Source organism: Rana temporaria, chromosome 3 (genome assembly GCF_905171775.1).
Source record: "Rana temporaria chromosome 3, aRanTem1.1, whole genome shotgun sequence".
NCBI lineage: Eukaryota > Metazoa > Chordata > Amphibia > Anura > Ranidae > Rana > Rana temporaria.
The window spans coordinates 202,219,615-202,247,581 of record NC_053491.1 but is presented as its reverse complement, the minus strand read 5'-3'; the positions used below and the strand labels follow the sequence as shown (position 1 = coordinate 202,247,581).

The window sequence follows — 27,967 nt, the reverse complement described above, 5'->3', positions numbered from 1 at the left end:
AGAGAACCAGACGGCGGCCCCCACCCACCCGAAGACGTCAAAGAAGAAGCCCCCCCTGGTAAAAGAGCTAATAAAGAAGACAGGGGGCGGCCTCCGGAGCAGAAAAATAAAATATTTTAATACACTGTGTGGTTTATTTGTGTTTTTACCACTTTTCTTGCAGGTGAATGGGTAGGGGTACGATGTACCCCATACTCATTCACTTAGGGTGGGGGGGCCGGTATCTGGGGGCCCCCTTATTAAAGGGGGCTCCCAGATTCCGATAAGCCTCCCGCCCGCATACCCCGACAACCAACGGCCAGGGTTGTCGGGAAGGGGCCCTGTCCTCATCAACATGGGGACAGGGTGCTCTGAGGTGGGGGGCCGCAGTGCGCCCCCTGCCCCAGAGCACCCAACCCCCCCATGTTGAGGGCATGCAGCCTGGTACGGCTCAGGAGGGGGGGGGGCGCTCGCTCGTCCCCACTCCCTTCCTGGCTGGCCGGGTAGCGTGCTTTGGATACGGGTCTGGTATGGATTGTAGGGGGACCCCCTACGCCGTTTTTTTCGGCGTAGGGGGGCTCTCCTTACAACCCATAACAGACCTAAGGGCCCGGTATGCTCCTGAGGGGGGGACCCATGCCGGATTTTTATTTAAAATCCGGCGGGGACTTCCCCCTCAGGATTCATAACAAACGCCGCACACGTGTAGAATTGGCGGGAATCCAAGTCGGATCTCCCGTCGCTTCTATGACGCGCTTGCTGGGATGTGCTGTCACTATTCCAGTGAGTGTGAGATGTCGGCGAGATGTCGGCACCCTGTTGCCGAGTATCAGCGCGACGCTGTCGTGCTAAAAGCACAATATCACAAACACCTACTGTAAAGCTACGTGGTGTGTGTACTGCCCGTGTCCTTTGCAGTGTGCACCTAAAGCTACGTGGTGTGCATACTGCCTGTGTCCTCTGCAGTGTGCACCTAAAGCTACGTGGTGTGTGTACTGCCCCTGTCCTTTGCAGTGTGCACCTAAAGATACGTGGTGTGTGTACTGCCATTGTTCTCTGCAGTGTGCACCTAAAGCTACGTGGTGTGTGTACTGTCTGTGTTATTTTTCTCAATGATTTTCATCCATATTGCAGGGACCAGACATTTACATTAAAGCCGCAAGCAGTTTTAAATTACTTTTTTCTTATAGTAATCTCATTTTGTGCAGGGACAGTTCTAATCACGTGCCACTTCACAGGCATACTATAGACACCCAGCAGGGACGATATTTAAAGGATTTTTAAATTTTTTTTTCACTTTAAGCATCATTAAAATCACTGCTCCAGAAAAAACGACCGTTTTCAAAACTTTTTTTTCCATTGATACATGTTCCCTGGGGCAAGACCTGGGTTCTCAAACACGTTTTACGACAATAACTTGTATATTAGGCTTTAAAATGAGCACTTTTGAATTTGAACGTTCGAGTCCCATAGACGTCAATGGGGTTCTAAATGTTCGCGCGAACGGTCGGTCCGTTCGAAGGTTCTGGTGCGAACCGAATGGGGGGGGGTGTTCGGCTCATCCCAAATGGTCACAAGTTAGATAGAAGTTGCCTTGAAGTAGTACAGGAACCTTTTCAGTCAGAGCAACTTCAGTAGTGCTAATTAAGACAGCTCTCATTAACTAACATGGGATTTCACATGTCATGCCACTTGGGGTCTCACAAGTGGGATCTCAAGTCACGGCAGTGTGAACTGAGCCAAAGCCTGTCTCTACAAACAAACCTTGCAACAGTGTTTTGATCTCAATGCTTGCTGCCAGATCCTTATACCTGTTATCCTGCTCCTGAGCTAGCCTTGCATCCTGTACCCTGCTGCTTTACTCTTGTTTCTGTACCAAGTCTTGATTCCCCCCTTCCTTAATCCTTGGTATTCCCTGTTACCCATGTCCCTCATTTTGTATTCATTAGTATATACTTGTATATATTGTTATCTTGTTAGATTGCTGCAGTTTGTCATTCAGTTTTGATTTCCATGCATTTTTATGTTTATTGCTTGGTGCTGTGTGCTTATCTTTTATTCAACTCACTTGAAAAATATACACATATGGTCTGGTCCCAATTTCTTGGTGTAGCTACATATATCTGGTTATCCCAGCTGCTGACTCCTGACAATAACCTTGGGTACATTTCTATGTTAGGTCTTGATGATGCAGCACACCCTAACTTTGGATGCTTTGGCATCATGTATATATGACAAGAAGGGGTTAAAACCCACACTCATACTGAGTATATATGAGATGAGGACCTGTGCTTCAAAAGGGAGTATGGAATTATGAAGAAAACTGGAAAATGTTTCTAAGTGATCTACGGTCAATGATAAGTCATGCAGAGTGCATATTTGAATTCACCAGATCACAAAAAATCTGAGCAAATACTCTAATAACTAGTTGTAAGCTCCAGCTCCCGTTGCTCCATACTTACATGGGTCTGTAAATGATTAATTACTTCAATACTGGGCACTTTCACCTCCTTCCTGCCCAGGCCAATTTTCAGCTTTCAGTGCTGTCGCATTTTGAATGACAAATGCGTGGTCATGCAACACTGTACCCAAATTTTTTTTATCAATTGATCATATGACACCTATTCAGATTAACACAACCACCCTGCGGCTGTCATTTTGCATATGGCAGGCAGGACATGGTTAAATCATGTACAGTGTCAACAGCCAAGAAACTAGCTTCAAAGGTGATTGACAAATTGGCACAGATATTTCTCTCATGATTTTTTCTTTAAACAACTGTTCTGATTATGTATATAGAAAATTATATATCATTATAATCTTTTGATCTGCATAGTGTCAACCAATCCACAATAATACACTGTACCAAAAAAGACATCACACCGATCATTTACAAAATTCAACATGTGTGAGCTTTTGACATTTTAATGCACTTTACAAATTATTCCTTATTAAAAACTTAACAGTTCCACTTACAATACAATACTGTACTGTAACACACATACATCTAACAGACATGTACAGTATATCTGTAACTGACTATGACTTTGAACAATATCAATATACACTGCAAACCAGTAGAATATCCAAACATTCCATGGATTTAGTGTACTAACTAATTCCAATCCACAAATCCTAGGGAGAACTTTACAATGAATATCAGTGGTCCATGTTAGCCATCAGCATAATGTTGATTTTTGCATAGTTGACTGGTTTTTCATTACATGTTCAAATTTCTTAATTTGTAGTTTTAATATAAACTTTCTAAACTACAATATTTAAAGTGAGAACAATAGCTAGTTGGGTTATATAGAACACTACACAACTGAAGGATGTGTGCATAGGACATATTTCATGTGTACGTTTGGAACTAAATCATCCTTTATGTAGGGAAGTATATAGGGGGACAAATTATGAATGTGGTTTTATCTATTACATACTAATATAAAATAAAAATTATGGCATGTTAATGTTATGCAAAATATGCATTGCCTGTTTATCAGAACATTACAAATTTAGACAGGTAGACATAAAGAGGTCTAATTTCTCAATGAACTAATAAGAAGAACTGGCATGCACTTACATAGTGCTGTCCTGTCTGAAACACTCTCTCCATTAGCACTAAGATGATTCATTAGCTTGCTATTGCAACATCCACAGAAAACAATCTGAAATGACCAAATTATTCTTTACTCCAAAGCATGTATTTCTGGTCTCCTAAGGTAATCATTGGTACCCTCTATGTATGGTCAATTCCTTGTTTTCTTGTGGATATTACAGGCTGTTTGCAGTGAAAATCCATCTTTAATGTGCTTGACGTGTTCCATTATTATAACCTATTGAAATACAAAATACTAAATGGAAATGTGGGGTTTTGGGTGGATACCACTGGCTTGAACCATCCATTGGCTTTCATACATCTCTTACGGTTTTCACACTCCAAATCCAGAATCTTTGCTCTACTATAGTCATTACAAAGCTGATTGAGGAACTGTGACCCTCCTGCTCAATCCCCAATTATATAAACTAACTGATAAATGAATAATTCAGTGGTAAGAGCGTGACCAGTGTGTAAAGAACTTGGCAGGGGTATAAATATGAATGCTACAACAGTAAGATCTCAAGAGGAAAGACTTCACCCATCAGAACAATTTAATAATTTTTGGTTTAGAGGACTTATCCTTAAATGAATAAAATGTTGTCAATTTAAAATATTATCAACCATCGTGCTATGTATGTTAATTCTGTCTCTTCTGAATTTTAAAATTACATATACAGTATAGATTTCGTTATTTCAAAAAGTTGCAGGATTTCTCACTTTTGGCCAATTTAGGGAATAACTTAATAAAAGGTGTAAACTCAACAAGTCTGTGCTGATGCCAAAAGACCAATCAATTTAAGGAAAAATTCAGAAAAGCAGATTTAGAAAACATACATGTAATTGGAGTATATTTTACACACTTTAGTAAATTATCCCAAAAGGCAAAGTAGATAGAATCAAACTTTGACTCTGACTACATCTGTTTATTCAAGACCAACTTTTGCAATGTTTTAGTGGTTGAAAGCTAAACATTATTAAAACTTCTCTCTTCTTTTTTGTGCAAGAGCCTCACACTTGATTGACTAATGCATGCATTTTTTCTTTGTATTTATAATTAATATGAAATGTCTTAATATTGTACATCAATAAAAGTCCATGTTTCATGCAATATCAATTGCCTTCATACAATGGGTATGCATCATGAACTCCATCACTAGCAAATCCCCTTTTTGATCCGAGAAGCCAATGTTTCATGAAACATGAAATTATTATTTGGGGCCATTTCCAGTATTTGACTTTTTATTTGTTGCTAAGGTTTTTTTGAAACAAATATGCAGACAAACAAAGGAACATTTAATTGAAATAAAAAACATTGGCCAGCAAATCATTTTTACTTGTAGTTTCCAATTTGAATAGCAGAGCGTTCATATACACATCGGAATGTGGCTGGCTGGATTTCCCAGTACTGAACAGGATTGCTGAAAAGGCTGATGCCTGTATAAGAAGCCTTCTTTGTGTTGTATCCAGTGGGGCAGAAATCAGTTGTTGAGACAGCAGCAATTTTGTTGTTGTGGAGGTACACAACCTAGAAAATATCATTATAATTTGTTAGTATACATATTATGTAAGAGAAGTTAAATCCCCCACTCCACGCACAGGTAATTTCACGTATTTGTTAACCTTTATTATTAATTTTTATTGTAACTCACGTAAAATAGTTTTTCTTAATCATTCATTATGTGTGCACAGGGTTAATTCTGATACAAGAGGGTAAACTGTGCCTGCATGTTATACGCAGGGGGCCGTGGAAAGGTTTTATCCTGAAACTTCCCTCTTAAAGTTAGGGTGCGTGTTATACGCCTGTGCGTGTTATACGCCTATAAATATGGTATACTGTGTAAGTCAGCCACAGAGCACTTTACAGGTCCAGGGATGCAGTATACCCGGTGTCTCTGAAGACTTCTTAGGCCTTGTACACACGATAGGTTAAACAGAGGACAACGGTCTGATGGACCATTTTCATCGGTCAAAACCGATCGTGTGTGGGCCCCATAGGTTATTTAACCATCGGTTAAAAAAAGCCAACTTGCTTTAAATTTAACCGATGGATTCCTAACCGATAGGTCAAAACCGATCGTTAGTAGGCACAACCATCGGTTAAAAATCGACGCATGCTCAGAATAAAGTCGACGCATGCTTGGAAGCATTGAACTTCGTTTTTTTCAGGTCACGTCATTGTGTTTTACGTCACCGCGTTCTGACACGATCGTTTTTTTAACCGATGGTGTGTAGGCGCGATGGACCATCAGTCAGCTTCATTGGTTAACTGATGAAAACGGTCCATCAGACCGTTCTTATCGGATGGACTGATTGTGTGTACGCGGCTTTAGGGAGTATGCCCAGTGGAGGGGGCAAAGTCTTTCTGGCCAGATCCCACAGTTGGTCTGTAAGTACCCCTTTTGAGGTCTGCATATTTGCTGCATGATAGATCATAAGCACAGAGATATCAGTCCTGTGGACCTTAGGGGCTCAAAATCCAATGTCAGCTTTGGGATGGCTTACAGCATTTCTGCACAAGGGCCAGATATTGACAGCAATTCCTTGCTAGAGTCATCCTGCTCCCTGGAGTTTTCACTGACTATCTCAAGCATGACCCCATCTTTTACATTATTCAGGGAGCAATTTGCTTCTTTGGATAAAGCGTGGAATGGTTAGAACATCTGCCAGGTTTGTATTGCTATTTATGTCCCAACTGGGAAAGTTTACCTTCTCTGTTTTACTCGCTGACATTGTCATTGAGACAGAAGTTCACAACTTTACAGTTGTTACCAGAAGCAAATAGAGGAGAACTTTTCCAATAGGGACAACTGTTCTGGTGACAACTCTCCAAATGGCTTTTCTATTAATTAGAGTGCCTTTAACTTTCTGCAAAGATTGTGGAGACCTACAATGGTCACAGATGAATACACAATCCTAATTCTTTCACAAATAGTATGGCCCATGACAATATTGTATCCATGACTAATACAGTAAACAGTATACATTCTTATTTGCTAGGAAGCCTAAAATCAGTCATAATTGTTATCTTCTTGATTTGGGGGCTTTTGCACACTCCGTAATGATTGGCATGAACTGGTAAGTGGTAACTGGTAAAGATGATTTAATTTTCTTTACTTCCACCATGGGTGAAAGAAAGAAAATCACTTGATACCCACATCAACAGTCAGCGTTGATGGGAAAATCCCTCCTGCAGGGCTATTGTGTTCTTCCAGCGGGTGATGGGGGGACCCGGGAGCCTTCCCAGCTTGCAGAACTCTATGATTACAACTAACAGCTATAGTTGCTAGCAGTCATTGAATGTAAAAAAATTGACAGGCATGATCGACATCTGTACAATCATTATTTAATGTGCTAAGGTTTCTCACTATCTCACTATCATTCAATATGCAATACACACAACTGCTACTAAAATCAAATATTTGATGTTGAAGGAAAATATAATTAAAATAACTGCTGTCTGCCCGTCTAGACTAGGATATCATATGATCATATTGCATTTAAATAATTCTAAACAATAGTGACTAACCTCAAATCATATAAACAAATACATTTAACGCCAAAATCCAACTTTATCCATTTACTTTAGAATACATGGTGGATACCCTCTTGATGACAGTGCAGCAACTCTTTTTTTGCTTACCCAGCTAGTGGGACACACAGATATTAACCAATTACATTATATACATGCTGCTAGAATAATGTTATGAATACTGTAAAGCCCCGTTCACACTGTCGGACCTTTGTCTGACCAAAATCACATCCAAACTCCGACAGAATTCCTCGGAATTTCCGATGGAAATAATCAGATGGGGCATACACACGGTCAGAATTTCTGATGGAAAAAGTCGGTCTGACTTTTTCCATTGGAAATTCCAATCGCGTGTACGGGGCATAAGGATAGTAAGGATCTTATGGACCTTTTTTGTCCACCTCAAAAAGTTATGCCTTATACAATAAAACTGTAATTTATGTTGCATCATTTTGCTAAATTCACAAGAGCTAGCCCACAATATGGTTTGGATCTTGGGAGTTGTAGTCTGGCAGGGCAAGCCTATGTTAGCAGGAAGAGATATAAGGTACCCTTGTATACACAGAAGAAACTTTGGGAAAGGTTGCAATAAAAAATAATAAAATTACAGAAGAAAACTCATACTCTACCTGGATGTATTTGTGTTCATTGAGCCCACCAGGCACCTGTGTCAGACTGTTGTGATCTAAATGTAGCTCCCGTAAATGAGGTACATCAGAAATTGACCCATTTTCCACAGTTTTGATATTGTTGTAGCTCAACCCCAATCTGCAACCATAATGACAGACAATGTATCATTTGTATATATGTATAAACAAGAAAAAATATATTCAAATAAAGATATTCATACAAAATTAATAATTTAGATTTTTTAATACAGGCTTAGGGAAAAAAGACCTACCCCTTTTACTTTCACCATGATCTCATTGATGTTTTCAAAGGATAGTATATTATACACAGTGCTTGGGAGCATTACAGAAATTGAAATACACAGAAGACCTCAGGTAACAAATGTTGTAGATAATGTGCTGTGTTGGGGGCAGATGCTGCTCAAGGCAACCATTTCTGCCAACGCTAGCACAAACACACACTGGCAGCCAGCTTAGTGATGCTGAGCCTGATAAAAGTAAAAGGGGGATCCTAGACAGCAAAGGCTTCTCTCAAAGGGCACACAACATTTGCGCAAATCATGGAAATACAGACAAAAAACGGATGAAAGAGCCCAACATAATTTTATCTCTTGGGAAATAAACCATATAAAAACATGCAAGACATTTTGGGCACGACACCACTTCCCATTATTCAGAGCTATAAAAATAAACATAAAACACAGTCATATAATAAAAAAATATATATTATTAGATACAATCTTTCATCGTTCTAGCAGCTGCTTAAAATGGCCTCATGGGTGACTTGGCACTGTCTAAATACCATAAATCCACAATGTCAAGCATCAGTTGTTGTAACTTAGCCATAAAAAAATTTAATTGGCACCATTTGTTACAACTGGATAGGCACACAAACACTGCATTGTTGTTGCTAAATCCCAAGGAAGAGTTTACACAATTTTTGGAAATGTAATAGATTGCTTACATAGGCTTTCACACTACATAGTTGTTCTACAAGAGCACAGATATTGTACAATCCAAATATTATGTGACCAAGTATTGTTCAGGGAGGACATAAATATTAGAATATTTGTAAAGCACTTAGTAAAATGTCAGTGCTATATAAACAATTGTAACTGATAAATGTGTAAAAACAATTGTAAGCACTGAAAAAGCAAAACAGGGAGCTAAATACTATAAAACTTTGCCACAAGGAGGCAGAGACAGGATATTTGCTTAGCCTAAGAGAAAGTTATTATGAGAGTAACAATAAAGCTGTCAATGCTGACCTTTTAAAAATTGTTTGTTGCTTACCCACTTGCATCAATGCACTGAACCACTGACCAGAATAAAGAATCCACTTTTTTAATTACTTTCCTTATCTAACTTGAGGTGATTGCAGCTATATTAGTGCACTTGCAACAGAAACAATTGAGCAGTAGGGTATATATATATATCCTCTTCTTCAAGATTCAAGCAGTACTAATACACAAAGTTTAAGCAGAGTGTGAAGTAAGACAATCTCTGAGGGGAAAAACATCAGTTGATCCAAAAGAAGGTAAAAAAATAAAAAAATATACAATAAAGCTTGATCCAATTTGCTCCAACAAGGAAAACAATTCTTTCTTTTTTATTTGCACTGGCATCCATGTTTTCGTGACAAGACTATTATTATTATTATTATTATTATTATTATTATTATTATTATAGGTACTTATACAGTATAGCACCATCAATTTACACAGTGCTTTACACAGGGCTTTTATTCTCAGAGAATAGGTACAGGAACTCCCCCCTTTTAAGTCACCCGTCCTCTCTGCCCTCTACCCACCTCTGAGCACAGTCTCTTGGCTCCACCCCCTACCCACCTCCCATTACCAATTTGAGAGAATACAGAACCAAGTATCATTTTGTGCTACTAAGTTATTTGTATGGAATTTGATAGACCCCCACCCCTGCAACAAGGGATTCTCCCAGCATCAACAGACCCCACCACAGCAAAAATACATCCTACACAACAACAGACCTCCCCCCAGTAACAATGAACCCCTCGCAACACAATACCACAACAGCAAAAATAGACCCTCAGCAGATCAACAGATCTCCCAGAGGCCAGCAGTAATAGACCCTCCAGCAGCAAAAGACCTTTCCCTTAACAGTAGATCCCTCCATGCAAATATTGACCCTCAGCAACATAAGACCCCCAGCCAACAACAACAGATCTATACAGCAACAATAGACCCCCACAAAAATAGATTTCTCACTAGGTGTACCCCCTGATCCAAGCAGTACTAAATTTACCAATTGTGATCGCAGCTCTGTAAGTGAATGGAGATTCCTTTCACTTGCAGCAAAACAGGTATTTATTACTAATATTCTTTTACAGGCTGAATATTTTAGTTATTTATTTATTTAACCACTTTAAGACCAGCCGTCGCAGTTGTACTGCGGCAGGTTGGCTCTCCTGGGCAAACGTTAGCGTGCCAGTGGATCGGGCGGACTCGATGTCTGCCAGCCACCCGGGATCGCCTAGTACAGGGGCAGAATGGAAATCTGCCTTTGTAAACAAGGCCCATCCCCACTCTGACAGATGACATGGCAGAAATCTACTGTTCCCAGTAATCAGGAGCAATGATCTCTGTCATGTCTCGGGCAGCCCATCCCCCCTACAGTTAGAACACACCTAGGGAACACATTTAACCCCTTGATTGCCCCCTAGTGTGAACCCCTTTCTGGCCAGTATCATTTTTTTTACAGTGATCAGTGCTTTTTATAGCACTGATTAATGTAATAATATCACTGGTCCCCAAAAAGTGTTATTTGGGGTCAGATTTGTCTGCCGCAATGTTGCAGTCCCACTAAAAATCGCAGACTGCTGCCATTACTAGAAAAAACGAGGGCTGTGGAAATTAACGATTAATTCCTCGATCAATCGTTAATTACGTCGTTAAGTACTCACCTCTCCGCCGGCTTACGAGTCTTTAGGGAGTTTTGTCACGTCACATCACCGAAATCCTCCCCCCTTTCCCAAGTGCCTCTATCTGCTAACGAACAGAAGGGAGGAGGAGTCCGGTGACGTTGATGTCCATGACGTCACCGGACAGCCTGGACAGTGAGACTTACCCTCCTGGATGCAAGCAAACTGCACCCACTGGATTGAGGTACCTTTGCATCTGTGTAGCAGGAGGATTCATCAGGCTCCATCAGGGGAAGGGGGCAAAAAGGGAAAAGTTCTGTGAGAACTTCAAAACCTCCAATGCTAACAGTGTGACAGAAAGAGATCCTAGGGGTGTTATATAAAATGTTGATGTTTAGAAAGTAAACAACAATGGCGAGCAATGAAAGCAACGTTGCAGTTAAGCATGTAAGCGGAAAGATGAGAAAGCATTTCCTTTTTAAACTGCTGATGGCAAAGTAGACGATGGCAACAACGTTTACTGCATTCACTGCAATAAACAATTGGCTTTCCGTGGTTCAAATACATCGCTGACGTACCACCTACAGCACAAACATCCACCCAATTATCAACAATTACTTACGTCAGTGCTACAGTTTGAATTTAAAACGTATTTGTGTGAACTGTGAAGTTAAGTCATGGATTGTGGAAACTAACTAGTGTCGGGTAATTGTATATGGTGTATACCACATTTACCACTGACTAATGCAGGGTTGCAATGCAAGGAGATCAGCTAAAAGTAGTTGGATCTGTATGTGCGTTATAATTAATCGAAATTAGTTGATTAATCGATTTAAAAAAAACGATTAATCGAACACGAAAATTTTAATCAGTAACAGCCCTAGAAAAAACAATAAAAAAAATAAGTTCCTAGATCTATCCCATAGATTGTAGACACAATAACTTTTGCGCAAACCAATCAACATACGCCTATTGCATTTTATTTATTTTTTTAAAAAATATGTAGAATAATATATATCGTCCTAAAGTGAAGAAATATTTTTTTTTAATTTTTTGGGGGGGAATATTTATTATAGCAATAAGTGAAAAATATTGTGGGTTTTTTTTTCCAAAATTGTTGCTTTTTTGTTTATAGCGCAAAAAAATTGAATCGCAGAGGTGATCAAATACCACCAAAAGAAAGCTCTATTTGTGGGGAAAAAAGGACATAAGTTTTGTTTGTGTACAGCATCGCACAACCACGCAATTGTCAGTTAAATTGATGCAGTGCCTTATCGCAAAAAAGTGGCCTGGTCATTAAGGGGGCAAATCCTTCCACTCCTTAACTAGTTAATGCTATGCAGGACTAGTTGCCAGGTGTCTGGTGTCTACAGTCTCTTACAATCTATACATCCAGCCTAATATCAATAATGCATTATTAATAGTGTTTAATAAATCATGTCATTTGCACAATGCTTTAAGGAATATGAGAATATGAGATTTTTCTACTATAGCGTTGGCTTAAAGTCATCATCATTTTTAACTGTCAGTTAAGGAAAAAAAAAAAAAACAGATAATGACAGCAGCTGTATATTGAAGCCTAATAACTCTCTAGTAAAGCAGTGTACCGTATTTTGGAATTTGTACATGCCCAAGGTATGTTATATATTTCAGGTGCTTCCTTTAAAAAAATTCACAAAAGCACATTTTTGTGCAATCTGGAATGTGTTATCTGAGAAAGGAGGCAGCATTTAGAAAGTGTGTTGTATGTTGGTGCTTGCCTTCCAATTATTGTGCCTCTAGGGCAGCCTTTCTCAACCTTTTTCACAGTAAGGAACCCTTGAAATAACTTTCAGATCTTAGGGAACTACAGCTAATAATTATTATATCTACATCCCCTAGGACGTTAGTGTAAACATAAAGTTGTGAATAGGGATGAGCCAAATGTACCTGGCTGTGGTTTGCAGTAGGTTTTTCAAACTATGCTGAAGGTTTGAATTTTAAACACCATCGATTTGGATCTGAAATGTTTTAATTGGTTCTGAACGTTTTCAGGGCTAATAAGCAAGGAGACCTGGGCACTGAGGGATTTGTACAAATGGAGGGAGCAGTGATTAAAGGAGTTGTAAAGGGAGATGATTTTTTTATTCTATGTATTAAGATACAAAACATTCTGTGTGCAGCAGCTGCCCTCAGCCCCCCTAATACTTACCTGAGCCCCGTCTCTGTCCAGCGATGTCTACGAGTCCCTGGGCCATCCGGGACTCTCCCTCCTGATTGGCTGAGAACCAGCAGCGGCACCATTGGCTCCCACTGCTGTCAATCAAAGTCAGTTAGCCAATCAGGGGACAGAGGGAGCAAGGCCGAACAGCAGGTCTGTGTCTGAATGGACACACGGAGATGCAGCTCGGCTCGGGTGCCCCATAGCAAGCTGCTTGCTGTGGGGGCACTCGACAAGGGGGAGGGGCCAAGGGCAGCGAAGAGGGACCCGAGAAGAGGAGGATCCAGGCTTCCCTGTGCAAAACCACTGCACAGAGGAGGTAAGTATAACCTATTTGTTATTTTAACGAGACTTTACAATCACTTTAATGCTTAATAAAAGTGAAACATAAAAAAAAAAACATTTTTTTTTTTTTTAAAGAACATGCTTGATAATGTCCTAGACCTTCCTGTAAAGTGACACATTTGTATGACATATACAATATACTACAGCAAAATGGCATTTAAATTGATGGTAAGCTATATTTACCTTTGAGGTTTGCTTTCTTTTCAAACAAAATAGAGACCCTCCCCCCCCCCTTCCAAAATGCATACCAGACCCTTAGCGGTCTGGTGTGTTTTGTTAAGGACTGTTGGGGTTGGGGGAGTTTTTAATTATTATTTATACAATGTTATACTAGACCCATATCTTTGATGAGGCTCTGCTACAGATTTTAAGGGGGTGCACCATGCAACATAGGCTTCCTCCAAAATACATACTACACCCTCATTTGAGTATGTAGCCTGTCAAGGAAAAGGGGGAATGAGCATACGTCATGCAGGCCCTATGCATCAACATGCCAGGGATGAAGTCAGGGTCCACAACCCTGGTCTGGTCACTGTGGGGATCTGCAGGCTGGGGGGCTTTAAAATCTGGAATCTGGAACCCCCTTTAAAAATAGGGGGCCCCTAGATATAGCCCTCTCCCCTCTGGTGAATGAGTAAGCGGTACATAGTAAAAATGTCCCACCAAGTAAATTCATTATCAGTGATGTCATCCAACAAAGCAGATTCTTGTCAATCATGATATACAATGCCTGCCAACCCACCAAAAGAAAAAAATAAAAGTATCGCCGGTTATCTCTTGTCACTACTCCTCATTGTATGAAGGTTTGAGGTGGTGGCTGATGTCATTGGACAAATGTGGCCATAGCCGGTGTCCAATCACCAGACACTAAGCTGTCCACTAGAAGCTTGACTGCAGCAATCAGGTTATTGCAGCTGAAAAGCTTCATTGGGCGGTGTTTGAAGTGTAAACAGGGTGCAGGCCATGTGTCCTGTTTACACTCCCAGTCCCACTCTACATCGAATCAATCATGACTCCATTCCACCCTCTTGCACCTGCTGATTGGCGGGTCCGGAGGACGATAGGTGGGACGTATCGCAGACCTTCAATTCCGGTTTCACCACCACTCGGAGAGCAGCACCGACCATCCTTCTCTCCTGCACACTCGCTCTGTACCCTCCAGCCCTCCAATCCAACCCCCAACTCGATCTCCAGTGCCCCGCTGAGAGAAGCCAGAGCCGGAGCACAGCCTATGCTGACAATGCAGAGAGAGAGGTGAGCTGAGCTGCGGTCTGAGGAAAGTTTGTGCAGATAAGTAGGTAGCCTTTCATGTCGGGATATAGGATGGATTTTTTTTGCAGGACATGAGACACTGACAAGTAGGGTCAGAAGAGTAGGGGAGTGAGTGTGAGGTGGGGGGGAAGGGGAGAGCTGGTTACTAAGTCTACAGTCTCCCCATAGCTGATACACACCTCTCAAGCTGACACACAATCACTGTTAACCACTTGCTACCCAGGCCAATTCTGACACTCCTCTTCTACATGTAAAAATCATAATTTTTTCATAGAAAATTACTCAGAACCCCCAAACATTATATATGTTTTTTTTTTAGCAGAAAATAAAATGGTGGTCATTGCAACTCTTTATGTCGCACAGTATTTGCATGGCAATTTTTCAAACACACAGTAACGTTAACCTAATTTTTTTGTATAACGTGAAAGATGATGTTATGCCGCAAAAATAGATACCTAACATGTTACGCTTCAAAATTGCAAGCACACTTGTGGAATGGCGCCAAACTTAGAAATCTTCATAGGCGACGCTTTAAACATTTATACAGGTTACATGTTTACATGTTTAGCGTTACAGAGGAGGTTAGCACTAGAATTATTGCTCTCACTCTAACATTTCTGGTGATGACTCACATGTGTGGCTTTAACGCCGTTTACATACAGTGCCTGCCGCCGAGAATGTGTTTTTAGCACGACGGCATCGCGCTGATTCTCGGCAACAGGGTGCCGACATCTCGCACTCACTGGAATAGTAAAAGCACATCCCAGCAAGCGCGTCATAGAAGCGACGGGAGATCCGACTTGGATTCCCGCCAATTCTACACGTGTGCGGCGTTTGGTATGAATCCTGAGGGGGAAGTCCCCGCCGGATTTTAACTAAAAATCCGGCATGGGTTCCCCCCTCGGGAGCATACCGGGCCCTTAGGTCTGGTATGGGTTGTAAGGAGACCCCCTACGCCGAAAAAACGGCGTAGGGGGTCCCCCTACAATCCATACCAGACCCGTATCCAAAGCACGCTACCCGGCCGGCCAGGAAAGGAGTGGGACGAGCGAGCGCCCCCCCCTCCTGAGCCGTACCAGGCTGCATGCCCTCAACATGGGGGGGTTGGGTGCTCTGGGGCAGGGGGGGCGCACCGCGGCCCCCCCACCCCAGAGCACCATGTCCCCATGTTGATGAGGACAGAGCCCCTTCCCGACAACCCTGGCCGTTGGTTGTCGGGGTATGCGGGCGGGAGGCTTATCGGAATCTGGGAGCCCCCTTTAATAAGGGGGCCCCCAGATACCGGTCCCCCACCCTAAATGAATGAGTATGGGGTACATCGTACCCCTACCCATTCACCTGCAAGAAAAGTGGTATAAACACAAATACAAAAACACAGGGTATTAAAATATTTTATTAGTCTGCTCCGGAGGCCGCCCCCTGTCTTCTTTAGCTCTTTTCACCAGGGGGGGGCTTCTTCTTTGACGTCTTTGGGTGGGGGCCGCTCTTCGCCGCCGTCTGGTTCTCTTCCACCGCCGGGGGGGGTCGCTTTCATAAAAGCGCCCACCCCCCGGCGGGTTTCCTCCAACGTCTTCGGCGGGGGGTGGTGTGCTTCTCAGGGGGGGTTTCTTCTTCCGCTATCCGGGGGGATCTTCTCCGCTATCCGGGGGGTCTTCTCCACTCTCCGGGGGTCTTCTGCTATGTTCGCCGCTCTCCGCTGTTGACTCGACGCACCCCGGTTCTTCCTCCCGCTGTCCGGTGCCTTCTCCTTCAGCGCTGAACGTCTTCATCTTCTTCTTCTTCCGTGCTGTGACGTCTTCTTCTTCTTCCGGGCTGTGACGTCGTCTTCTTCTTCTCCCGTTGTTGACACGCCGGCTCTTCTCGCTGCAATGACAGGTGCGCGGCTTGCATCGGACTTATATAGGCCTCACAGTCCCATCATGCTCCGGTACCTACCCACGTGGGTAGGTATCACATGGGTAGGTACGGAGCATGATGGGACTGTGAGGCCTATATAAGTCCGATGCAAGCCGCGCACCTGTCATTGCAGCGAGAAGAGCCGGCGTGTCAACATAGGGAGAAGAAGAAGACGACGTCACAGCCCGGAAGAAGAAGAAGACGTCACAGCACAGAAGAAGAAGAAGATGAAGACGTTCAGCGCTGAAGGAGAAGGCACCGGACAGCGGGAGGAAGAACCGGGGTGCGCTGAGTCAACAGCGGAGAGCGGTGAACATAGCAGAAGACCCCCGGAGAGTGGAGAAGACCCCCCGGATAGCGGAGAAGACCCCCCCGGATAGCGAAAGAAGAAGCCCCCCCTGAGAAGCACACCCCCCCACCGAAGACGTCGGAGGAAACCTGCCGGGGGGTGGGCGCTTTTATAAAAGCGACCCCCCCCGGCGGTGGAAGAGAACCAGACGGCGGCGAAGAGCAGCCCCCACCCGAAGACGTCAAAGAAGAAGCCCCCCCCCCCTGGTGAAAAGAGCTAAAGAAGACAGAGGGCGGCCTCCGGAGCAGACTAATAAAATATTTTAATACCCTGTGTTTATACCACTTTTCTTGCAGGTGAATGGGTAGGGGTACGATGTACCCCATACTCATTCACTTAGGGTGGGGGGCCGGTATCCGGGGGCCCCCTTATTAAAGGGGGCTCCCAGATTCCGATAAGCCTCCCGCCCGCATACCCCGACAACCAACGGCCAGGGTTGTCGGGAAGGGGCCCTGTCCTCATCAACATGGGGACAGGGTGCTCTGGGGTGGGGGGGCCGCAGTGCGCCCCCCTGCCCCAGAGCACCCAACCCCCCCATGTTAAGGGCATGCAGCCTGGTACGGCTCAGGAGGGGGGGGCGCTCGCTCGTCCCCACTCCTTTCCCGGCCGGCTGGGTAGCGTGCTTTGGATACGGGTCTGGTATGGATTGTAGGGGGACCCCTCTACGCCGTTATTTCGGTGTAGGGGGGTCTCCTTACAACCCATACCAGACCTAAGGGCCCGGTATGCTCCTGAGGGGGGAACCCATGCCGGATTTTTTGTTAAAATCCGGTGGGGACTTCCCCCTAAGGATTCATACCAAACGCTGCACACGTGTAGAATTGGCGGGAATCCAAGTCGGATCTCCCGTCGCTTCTATGACGGCTTTGTCTCTATCACGGCAAGCCAGCTCGGCGCTGGCTCCCGCGATGGGGCTCGTAGGTGCTCAATCTCGCCGAGAAAGGGAGCGAGATTGACACAATATCGCAGTCACCCACTGTATGTGGGCGCGACTTACATATGCGGTTGCTTCTGGGAGCAAACACGTGGGGACAGGGGCACTTTAACTTTTTTTTTATTGTTAATTTTACTTTCTTTTTTTTCTTTTTACATGTTTTTTTTGTTTGTTTTTTTTTGGATCACTTTTATTCCTATTACAAGGAATGTAAATATCCCTTGCAATCTTGCAATAGGAATATGGCATGACAGGTCCTCTTTACAGATCTGGGGTCAATAAGTTCCTACATCTCACCTCTAAGCTAGGAAGCCTGAAATCAGACAAAACAAACAATCTAGGCTTCCCAGCAGAGGTGACGTCATAACATTGCGCCCGGACTCCAAACGATCGTAGAGACTCTGCGGATTGTATACCCTGATCTGTAATGTTGAGCTATACACTCTGATCTGTAAAGCTGAGCTATATACCCTGATCTGTAATGCTGAGCTATATACTCTGTCCTGTGATGCTGGGGCTGCATACACCTGGCCTTGTGTACTGCTGAGCTGTATACTCCTGACACTATGGGTGGAAGCAAGTGGAATACAGGGGATGTAGTGGGTGGATTATATAAGGGGTGGGGCTTATGATAAGTGGGAGGGGTCCAAAAAGAAGGATGGGGTCTGGTGCTCCCCCATCCTGGGCAAGGAATAAACCAGCTTTATTACAATACTTACTTTGCAAGGTTGTTCAGTCCATTGAAACTGTCAGCATCAACTTTTGAAATTTTGTTACCATCAAGATGCAGCTCAGTTAGAGAAGTTGGCAAACCTAATCACAAAGAAACATAAAGCACATTAGCTATAATCAATGTTCATACCTTATAAAAATCCCATTAAAATAACATCAAATTCACTAGGGTTTATGAAAAGTCACAAAGTTGGAGCTAAAGAACATTTTCAACATTATTAACAGAGAAATGTTCAAATTTGTATTACAAATTGTCTGTGAGGGCATTTCTAGTGTGTACTGAAATCTCCCATCTAATTCTTACCGATTTCTGTTTATCTATGTAATAAAATTAAGGGGTCTAACCCCTCACAAAACCCTCATAAGTTAGAGGAGAAGAGTGATTTTACAGTTGTTTATGTTATGTGGTGGTCTAAATTCAGTTTTATGTGTTGCAAAAGTGTCCACAGACAATCATAACACTTCGATACCACATTTCATGAACAGGTGCTGGTACGATTGAAATCTAAAACCGACGGTTTTAGATCTAGAAAAAAAAACTGAAAGCTGATTTGGGTGAGATTGATGACGTATGGTCGGGACCCACTGATTGGCTGAGCGAATGACAGAAGGGAGCCTTGTGCTGGTAAACAACACAGGGCTCTCTACAGATAGCAGCAATGTAGGTATTAAAAACAGACACATCGTTCAATAAAAACAGCACATACTACACACAATAAACATTGTTAGGCTCACAGTTAACCCTTTGATTGCCCCTAAATGTCAACCCCTTCCCAGCCAGTGTCATTAGTACAGTTCCCCATTAATAAGCCCCGGGAGGCGTAGTGAAACGCGTTGGGTGGCGTCGCTTGGTTGGAGTCCTGGCTTAGGTTGCCACTCTATTCACCACTTCAGGACACCTAGATGTGTGACTTTAATTGGCCACCACATTGTTCACTGAAGTCATTAGTACAGTGACTGTGTATATTATTAGCACTAATCACTGTAGTAGTGTCACTTGTGATGTCAGTTAGTCAGTTCCCACAAAGTGTCAGTTAGTGTCAGATTTCTGCCGCCCTATCACAGTTCCACTATAAGTCGCTGAGCGCCGCCATTACTAGTATAAAAAATAAATAAATTCAAATTCCAGTATACAGTATATACCATTGTTTGTAGATGCTCTAACTTTCACGCATTCAATTAATATACACTTATTGTGATTTTTTTTACCAAAGACATGTAGCAGAATACATTTTGGACTAAATTTATGAAGAAATATGATTTTTATACATTTTTGTTATTGGAAATGTTTTAACAATTTTTTTCCTTTTCATTTATATAATTAAAAACGAAAACCCTGTGGTGATCAAATACCACCAAAAGAAAGCTCTATTTGTGTGCAAAAACATTATATAAATTTCGGTTGGGTACAGCGTTGCATGACCTCGCAATAGCCAGTTAAAATAGCGCAGTGCTAAGAGCCAAAAAAAGGCCGGTCATAAAAGGGGTAAAATCTTCCAGAGCATAAGTGTAACTGATCCTCCATCTTTTTCAGCTTTAGTATACCTTAAAGGGAATTTGTCAAGACAGGAGCCGTTTTTGAAGGCCCTGTAATGCACATACTTGTTCCAGGTCACTGGTCAGTGGCCCAGCTAGAAAGGATAAAGAAGACAGCACCTAGCCTACAGGTATAGGACAGCCCATATATTTTGTCCTGACTTGTTCAGTATAAGAACAAGTTGCATTTTCAAAGCTGAGCCATGAATTGGACAAAGCAGATATTTAAAATAAAGCATAGCAACTGATGTAAGAATTCTAATGAGAAATGTAGGGATGTATTGAAGCTCTAACTACAAAATGAAATACCTGAACCCTTAGTATTTATTAAATAATATTTGGTGGTCTGGTCTATTTACCAAGAAAGTCTTGATATAAACACATTTTAGACCAATGACCACATTGAATAATTAGTATTGACAACTTTTTTTTTCTTGCTTGAAATATAGAATATAGGTTTAGGACACACAAACATGTAAATCAAAAATGTAAATCAAAAATGTAAATCAATGAAATGTATATAAAATCACTAGCATACTTTATATTCTTCTAGAAAATGAAAAATAAAGAAACTGAAAAGAAAAAGTTGTACAGAAATAATTAATTGAAATAAAGTAAGATTTCACAGAAACAGATCAAAGTTGAAATGTAAACAAATAGATAACTAAACAGAAAAAAAAACACATCTATTGGAATAGTTTTATCTGAAAAAATTGGTCACTTTTTTGTGATCTAGGCACTCCTGCCAGAGAGCAGAGTCAGACATTTAACCTTTACTGCAGCAGCATTAGAGTCTTCCTAGTTAAGAACATTCTCCAGCCTGGAGCACGGACAATAAAATAGCAATAGCACATGTTTTTACATACACTGTACTTATTTTGATGGTTGCCTGCAGAGAATACCAGTATTGTCTATACTCCTTTTGCTTTCTTCTTTTTTATTTTAAAGCAATTTGTTAAAACAATATGTTAAAACTGAAGTCCAGGCAGATAGAAGATACAAGACACAGATGAATCTATCTCTGTACTGTATTCATTGACACATGTGTAAGGATCTGCTGCCCTCTACTGTCTGTATTTGTAATTGCCTAATATATCATGTATGCACTTCCTGTCTCTGGGTTGTTGGCTTTAAAACCCCAGAGAGAGGAATTGGAGAGAGAGAAAGACCACTTGTCCTGTTCATTGGAAAGCTGTTGCTATGGATTATTAGGCAAGTGCTCATATGTTAAATTGTTTACTATCGTTGCTTATTATAGAGTCTCGGTGTAAATATATATATATATATATATATATATATATATATATATATATATATATATATATATATATATATATATATAGATATATATATAGATATATATATATAGATATATATAGATAGATAGATAGATAGATAGATAGATAGATAGATATCTACCTATAGATATCTATAGATATATAGATTTATGTAATATATATATATATTAGTGCTGTCAAGCGATTAAAATTTCTAATCGCTATTAATCGCATTAATGTCATAGTTAACTCACGATTAATCGCGCGATTAAGGAGGTTCACCCTTTAAAAAATTTTTTTTTTGTTTTCTTATTTATTTTATTTTTTTTTATAATATTAAATTGTGTTTTTTTATTTTTTTACATTTTGATCACTTTTATTGCTGTCACAAGGAATGTAAACATCCCTTGTGACAGCAATAGGTGGTGACAGGTACTCTTTATGGAGGGATCGGGGGTCTAAAAGACCTCCGAGCCCTCCTTTGCACTTCAAAGTATTCAGATCGCCGAAAACGGCGATTCTGAATACTGTGTACTTTTTTAAATCCGGCGCCATTGGCAGCCGAGAAACCCGGAAGTGACGTCATGACGCCGCTTCCGTGGTTTCAATGCGGAGACTGAATCAAAGCCGTTTACGGCTTAGTTTCAGTCTCCGCCTGAACACAGAAGGCGCCGGATGGAGGATCGGGTCTCCCGGTGGGACGGGAGGCCCGGTCAGAGCGGCGAAAGGCGCGGGAGGGGGGGGATGTCCCCTCCCGCTCCTCCGGCATAACAACCGAGCGGCTTTTAGCCGCATCGGTTGTTATGTTTGGATAGCCGATCGCCCGCTCTAAACAACGGTACCGGGATGATGCCTGCGGCTGCAGGCATCATCCCGGTATAACCCGGTATAACCCCCGAACGTTAATCGCGCGATAAAAAAATTGACGGCGTTAAAATGGGTCTGCGTTAACGCCGTCAATAACGCGTTTAATTGACAGCACTAATATATATATATATATATATATATATATATATATATATATATATATATATACACACTCACCGGCCACTTGTTATATACACCTTGCTGCCAGGTTGGACCCCCTTTTGCATTCAGAACTGCCATAATTCTTTGTAGTTTAGATTCAGCAAGGTATTGGAAACATTTCTCAGAGATTTTGGCCCACATTGACATTATAGCATTACGCAGTTGCTGCAGATTTGTCGGCTGCACATCCATGATGCGAAACCCCCATTCAAAAACATCACAAAGGTTCTCTATTTGATTTAGATTTGATGACTGTGGAAGCCATTGGAGTACAGTGAACTCCTTGTCATGTTCAAGAAACCAGTGGTGAGATGATTTGATCTTTGTGACATGGTGCATTATCCTGCTGGAGGTAGCCATCAGAAGATGGGTACACTGTATTTATAAAGGGATGGACATGGTCAGCAACAAGACTCATGTAGGTCTTGTCAACAATGCTCAGTTGGTACTAAGGGGCCCAAAGTGTGCCAAGAAAATATCCCCCACACCATTACACCACCAGTCTGAAACATTGATACAAGACAGGATGGATCCATGCTTTCATGTTATTATATGCCAAATTCCGACCCTACCATCTGAATGTCGCAGCTGAAATCAAGACTCATGAGACCAGGCAACTGTTTTCCAATCTTCTATTATCCAATCTGCCTCAGGGTTTGATGTGTTGTGCGTTTAGAGATGGTATTCTGCATACCTTGGTTGTAACGAGTTGTTATTAGTGTTTTCTTTCTTTCATCTCGATCTAGTCTGCCCATTCTCCTCCGACCTCTGACATCAACAAGGCATTTTCATCCACACAACTGCTGCTCACTGGATAATTTCTCTATTTGTCATGCCATTCTCTGTAAACCCTAGAGATGGTTGTGCATGAAAATCCCAATAGATCGGCAGTTTTTGATATACTCAGAACAGCCCATCTGGAACCAACAACCATGCCACTTTCAAAGTCACTTAAATCCACTTTCTGCCCTATTCTGATGCTCAGTTTAAACTTCAGCAAGTCGTCTTTGTCACATCTAGATATCTAAATGCATTGAGTTGCTGCCATGTGATTGGCTGACTGATTAGCAATTTGTATTACCAAGCAATTGAACAGGAATACCTAATTAAGCGGCCAGTGAGTGTATATGTATATCTTAATCATTGATATCTTTCATGCGCTATACTAGTTTAACTAAATCTGTGATGCGATGAATGTGTGTAGTGGTCATCTTACTGTAAGTTAGTAGGTTAACCTGTTTATTGCAATAGAGTTTATATGCAGCTTCTGTTATTTTAGTTAACCCTTTTTCTACTGGTCGTGGATTCTATAACTAGGGGGCGAAGAAGTCACCGGAGGGGGCGTAGATACCAGCAGGTGGCTCGGGTATCTATTCCCGTAAGTGAGAGCAGAATACCTGTATTCGACAGGTATCTGCTCCACCTCCCCCTGAAAGGTGACAAATGTGGAGGAGAAACCGGAAAACAGAAGTTACATTTTTGGGTGGAACTCCAGTTTAAGGCTGAAAAAACAGTGAGGTCATCAGTCTACTACTATCCATTTCACTTTCAAGTCCTAGGCTGGGTAAGGGGTAAGGGACCTATAAGTGTTATTTCACTGTAGCGTTAAAAAACGGTCTTTTGTCCCACCAGACAGGGTTGTGCTGTGTGGCAGAGCTGTAAATATCATAGAGCTGGAAAGAGTTAAATTCAAAACCTTTGACAGGTACAATAGCTCCCATTGTATCTGTGTTTTGAGCTGTTTGCCTGGAGTTCAGCTTTAATTTTGCAAAAAATTTAACTGCTTTCAGCCTGTTGCAAACCCTGTGCAGCAGAGCTCCGAGTGAGGAAGGGAAGCAGCACAAGGAGGCAATTATTTGTGCTGCAGTGCAGGAGAATATTAATGGCAGAAGAGCGAAGAGTGACAGAGAAGTGGACTTCATATTTGCTGCTTCTCTATTTTCTGTCCAATTACAGGGAGGGACAAAACCTATAAGTGTTACTGAACTATGACAGAGGAAAATCAGGTTTTCTGCCTTGTCAGACAGGACTGTGGTATGTAGTAGACAGCCTTCAAAATTTCCACTCACCTGCTCGGATTTTGCGAGTGGAAATTAGTGGAGGGTGAGTGTGGAGCAAGGACAGACTTGGCCGACAATTTCCTGGCTGATCGTTGCTGGTAGAAGCAGTGCGGCCATCAGAGAGGCCCGTAGGGGGACTCCCTGCCCCCTGGGCCGCTCGGATGCTCTGTAAAAGAAGCTGCACCGCTTCTGCCAGAAGTGATCAGCCAGGAAACTGTCAGGAGGATCTGGTGGCCGGATCTCCCGCTGAGACACAGCTTGTATATGGATAGCTGGCTCTGTCAACAAAGTCCTGTCTCCAGGACCAGCCACTATGATAGACAGCCCACTGGTCCAATGCTTGTCCAGGAGGCAAGACTTTGTTTGAAGGCGGGCGGCTATTCATATATAAGCTGTCTCACAGCGGGAGATCTGCGCTCTGTGTGATCCCACTGCCAGATCCTCCTGATTCCTCCCTGCTTCATTGATGAGCACTGATGAGGCTGCACTTATGGACACTGCTAAGCTGCACTGATGAGCAATGACAGGCTTCATTGATGGGCACTAATAAGCACTGATAGGCTACACTGATGGGCACTGATAAGGCTGCACTGATGTACATTAATAAGGCTGTACTTATGGGCACTGATAGGCTGCACTGATATCCACTGATGAGGCAGCACTGATGGCCACTGATGAGGTGCAATGATGGCCACTGATGAGGTGGAACTGATAAGCTGCATTGATGGGGCTGCACTGATAAGGCAGAACTGATATGCTGCACTGATGGGCACTAATAGGCTGCATTGATGGCCACTGATGAGGCGGCAATGGTGGGTACTGATAAACTGCACTGATGGGCACAAATGAGGCTGCACTGATAAGGCAGCACTGTTATGCTGCACTGATAGGCACTGATGAGGCTGCACTGATGGCCACTGATGAAGCTGCACTGATGGGCACTAATAAGGCTTCACCGATGGACACTGATAGGCTTCACTGATGGGCACTGATAAGGCTGCACAGATGGGTACTCATATGCTATATGTTAATATTGTTAAAGTTGTTGTTAATATTTATTTTTGTAACCTACTTCTGCATAAAACATTTACCAGTGTCTTTCATGAGATAATTTACGAGAACATGTTTAGGGGCAAACTTATGGGTGGGGCAGGGTAGGGGCTGGGTGGCGAGTAACTCTTAAGGCCTGGCTAGTGGCTCAGGGCTTTCAATTTTGAGCCCTGTAGTAGAGCTGTGTAAATTTCAAAAATCAATGAACAGAAATAAAAATCCTTTGGCAACTGAAACAGTTCTTAAGTATGTATTTCATCTGTGCATTTAACTGTTTGCCTAAAGTTCAAATTGAATACACAGAACCATCTGCATTGCATCATGTTGATAAAGTACAAAGAGAGATATGCAAAGCTGGCCCTGTGAGGCTTGCAGCTGGCATTACAAAAAATGACTTCTAAGTTCACATCATGATTTTAAGAAGTTAATTTTTATACCCAGTGAAAATATTAAGGGAATGTAGATTTGTAGTGTCTGTTCTTGGTGAGTGACATTTGTATAGAAATAAGTGACACCCTAGAATGAAAAATACAGAGGCGCAAACTGCCTGGTCACAAATGCAGACACATTTAGGGAAACTCCCTTACTAGTCGGCCAATAAATGGATCAGACATTTCAAGCAGCTGTAGAAATCAAGAAAGTTTAACATTAGAATGTCCTTAAAAGACTTTTACTGGCTGCCAATCAGCAAATTCATAGGAAATTCAATGGTCATCAAAATGAACTTCTGGTTTATACAAAGCCCAGGCTAGCAACTCAGCACATTTTATTATAGTTTTGTATTTGCAAACTGAAGTTGTTCCCATGGATGCTCTTTCTACATACAGATTATTAGCAATGGGATTGATTTACTAAAACTGGAGAGTGCAAAACTTTGAGCAGCTCTGCATAGAAACCAATCTACCCCAACGTGTCCACAAGTAAGCTAACCTGCATCAAAGTTTTAGGGTATTTTTACCAAAGGGTGATATACAATGTTCCCATTTTTTATTGAACTTTAGTTCCAAATGTTTTTTACTTTACTGTTGATGTAAAATACACTTTACAGTATAGCATTTATCAAGTTGAGATTGAACACTGGTTACAAGTTTTTTTTTTTTTAGATTATTTTGAACTTTATTATTCCTGAATATTTATGTTTTTCTTTTCTGTTGCTGTTTTTAAGTTACAAATATCTAAATTGTTTTCCATTTACATTGAACTTTTAGGACCCCTTTAGTAGCAGCATGTCACCAACAAAACATATGCCAGGGCAAAAAAAAATTATAATAAAAATGCAGTACATCTCTGCAATAAACCCTTCCTGTATTGTATCCCTTTTAAAATCCTGAAAGTATAGAAGAATCCCTGTTGATCTGCTAACAATACACTCAGTTCTTACAGTGTATGTTACCCTAAATATTTTTTTTCTATGTATGTTCACATATGTGTATTTTATAAATCTCTATCATTTTTTACTTTTTCCATCAGAAGTTCCTGCCTGATCCTGCCAGTCACCTGCCTTCCTTGTTCTAAACTGACCACGCAAAGCACAAAAGCTAAGCAGTGCTTGCATGGTCAGTTGTCATCCTTTGATTTGCCATACAGAGGCGCAGGATACAGGGGTGTACTTAGAGCATTTAGCACGTGGGGCGGAACCTATATCTGGCACCCCACCCAACTTGGTGATGGAGCTATGGGATCTGTACCAGAGGGATGGTGGTGGAGAGATGGGTTCAGTGACATTGGCACTCATCTGCTCTCAGTGTCATTTAATTCCCCCTCCTCCATGCTCAGTGTGTCTCTGCCTCTCTTCTCCATTTAGATGATGCCTCTCCTGACAAGGGGTCTTCTCGCAGAGCTCCTCCCCCTTCACTCTACGGGCTGCCAGCTCATCAGCTGACTTTCTGCTCCAGTCAGCTCCAGTGTCCATCTCACTCCATACTGCGGTGGACGGGGAATAGGAAGGGGAAGGGACTTTATCCATCAGGCTCTGCCTCTGTGTATACAATCGATTCAGTGATTATATTCAACGCCCAAGGCTGACACCCCCCCAATGTGTGGCACCCGGGGTGGACTGCCCCCCCTGCTTCCCCATTGGTACGCCACTGGTAGGTAGGTAGTTCACTTGCAATGCTGCTCCCCAAACCAATAACAGTCTGCATCTAGCACACACCCCCTCTCAATCACAGTCTGTCTCTTAAAAACACCCCCTGCTGAAGCACAGACTGCATCTTGGCTCAGGCTGAACAGACTATGGAATACAGGAGGGTTACATGGCTAGCAAATTAGTCAATGTTTAAAAAACGTATGTTTATTCTCTTAGAACCATGGGCAACAAGACATATTTGCTAGCCATGTCACAAATGCTTCATTTAAAGTCCCAACCCTCCTTTATTATTTATAGATATAGGGATAGAGGCAAATGGATTCATACGTTTCATTTAAAGTCCCAAACCCCCTCTTTAGTTTAGGCCAGGGGTCTCCAAACTGTGGCCCGAGGGCCAGATGTGGCCCTTTGCTAGCCTTTATCCGGCCCTTGGGGCACTATTCCTCCCACTGACATGAGGCACTATTCCTCCCATTGATACCAACAATGGGGCACTATATTATCCACTGATACCAATGATGGGATACTATTCCTCCTACTAAAAGGGGGAATACTTATTTTCCT

The 27,967-nt window shown here is 42.2% G+C and overlaps 1 protein-coding gene across 1 annotated transcript in view; it reads right to left on the bottom strand.

Moving 5' to 3' along the window:
* Positions 1-2,868: 2,868 nt before the first annotated feature.
* Positions 2,869-27,967, bottom strand: part of DCN (decorin) — a 62,271-nt gene continuing 37,172 nt past the window's right edge. Inside the window, exons 6-8 of the mRNA XM_040344142.1 lie at positions 18,350-18,443; positions 7,739-7,877; positions 2,869-5,105 (exon numbers count right to left, since the gene is read on the bottom strand). Of these exons, the coding sequence (XP_040200076.1) occupies positions 4,911-5,105; positions 7,739-7,877; positions 18,350-18,443 (428 nt within the window). The 3' untranslated portion in view covers positions 2,869-4,910. The remainder of the gene's footprint in view (positions 5,106-7,738; positions 7,878-18,349; positions 18,444-27,967) is intronic.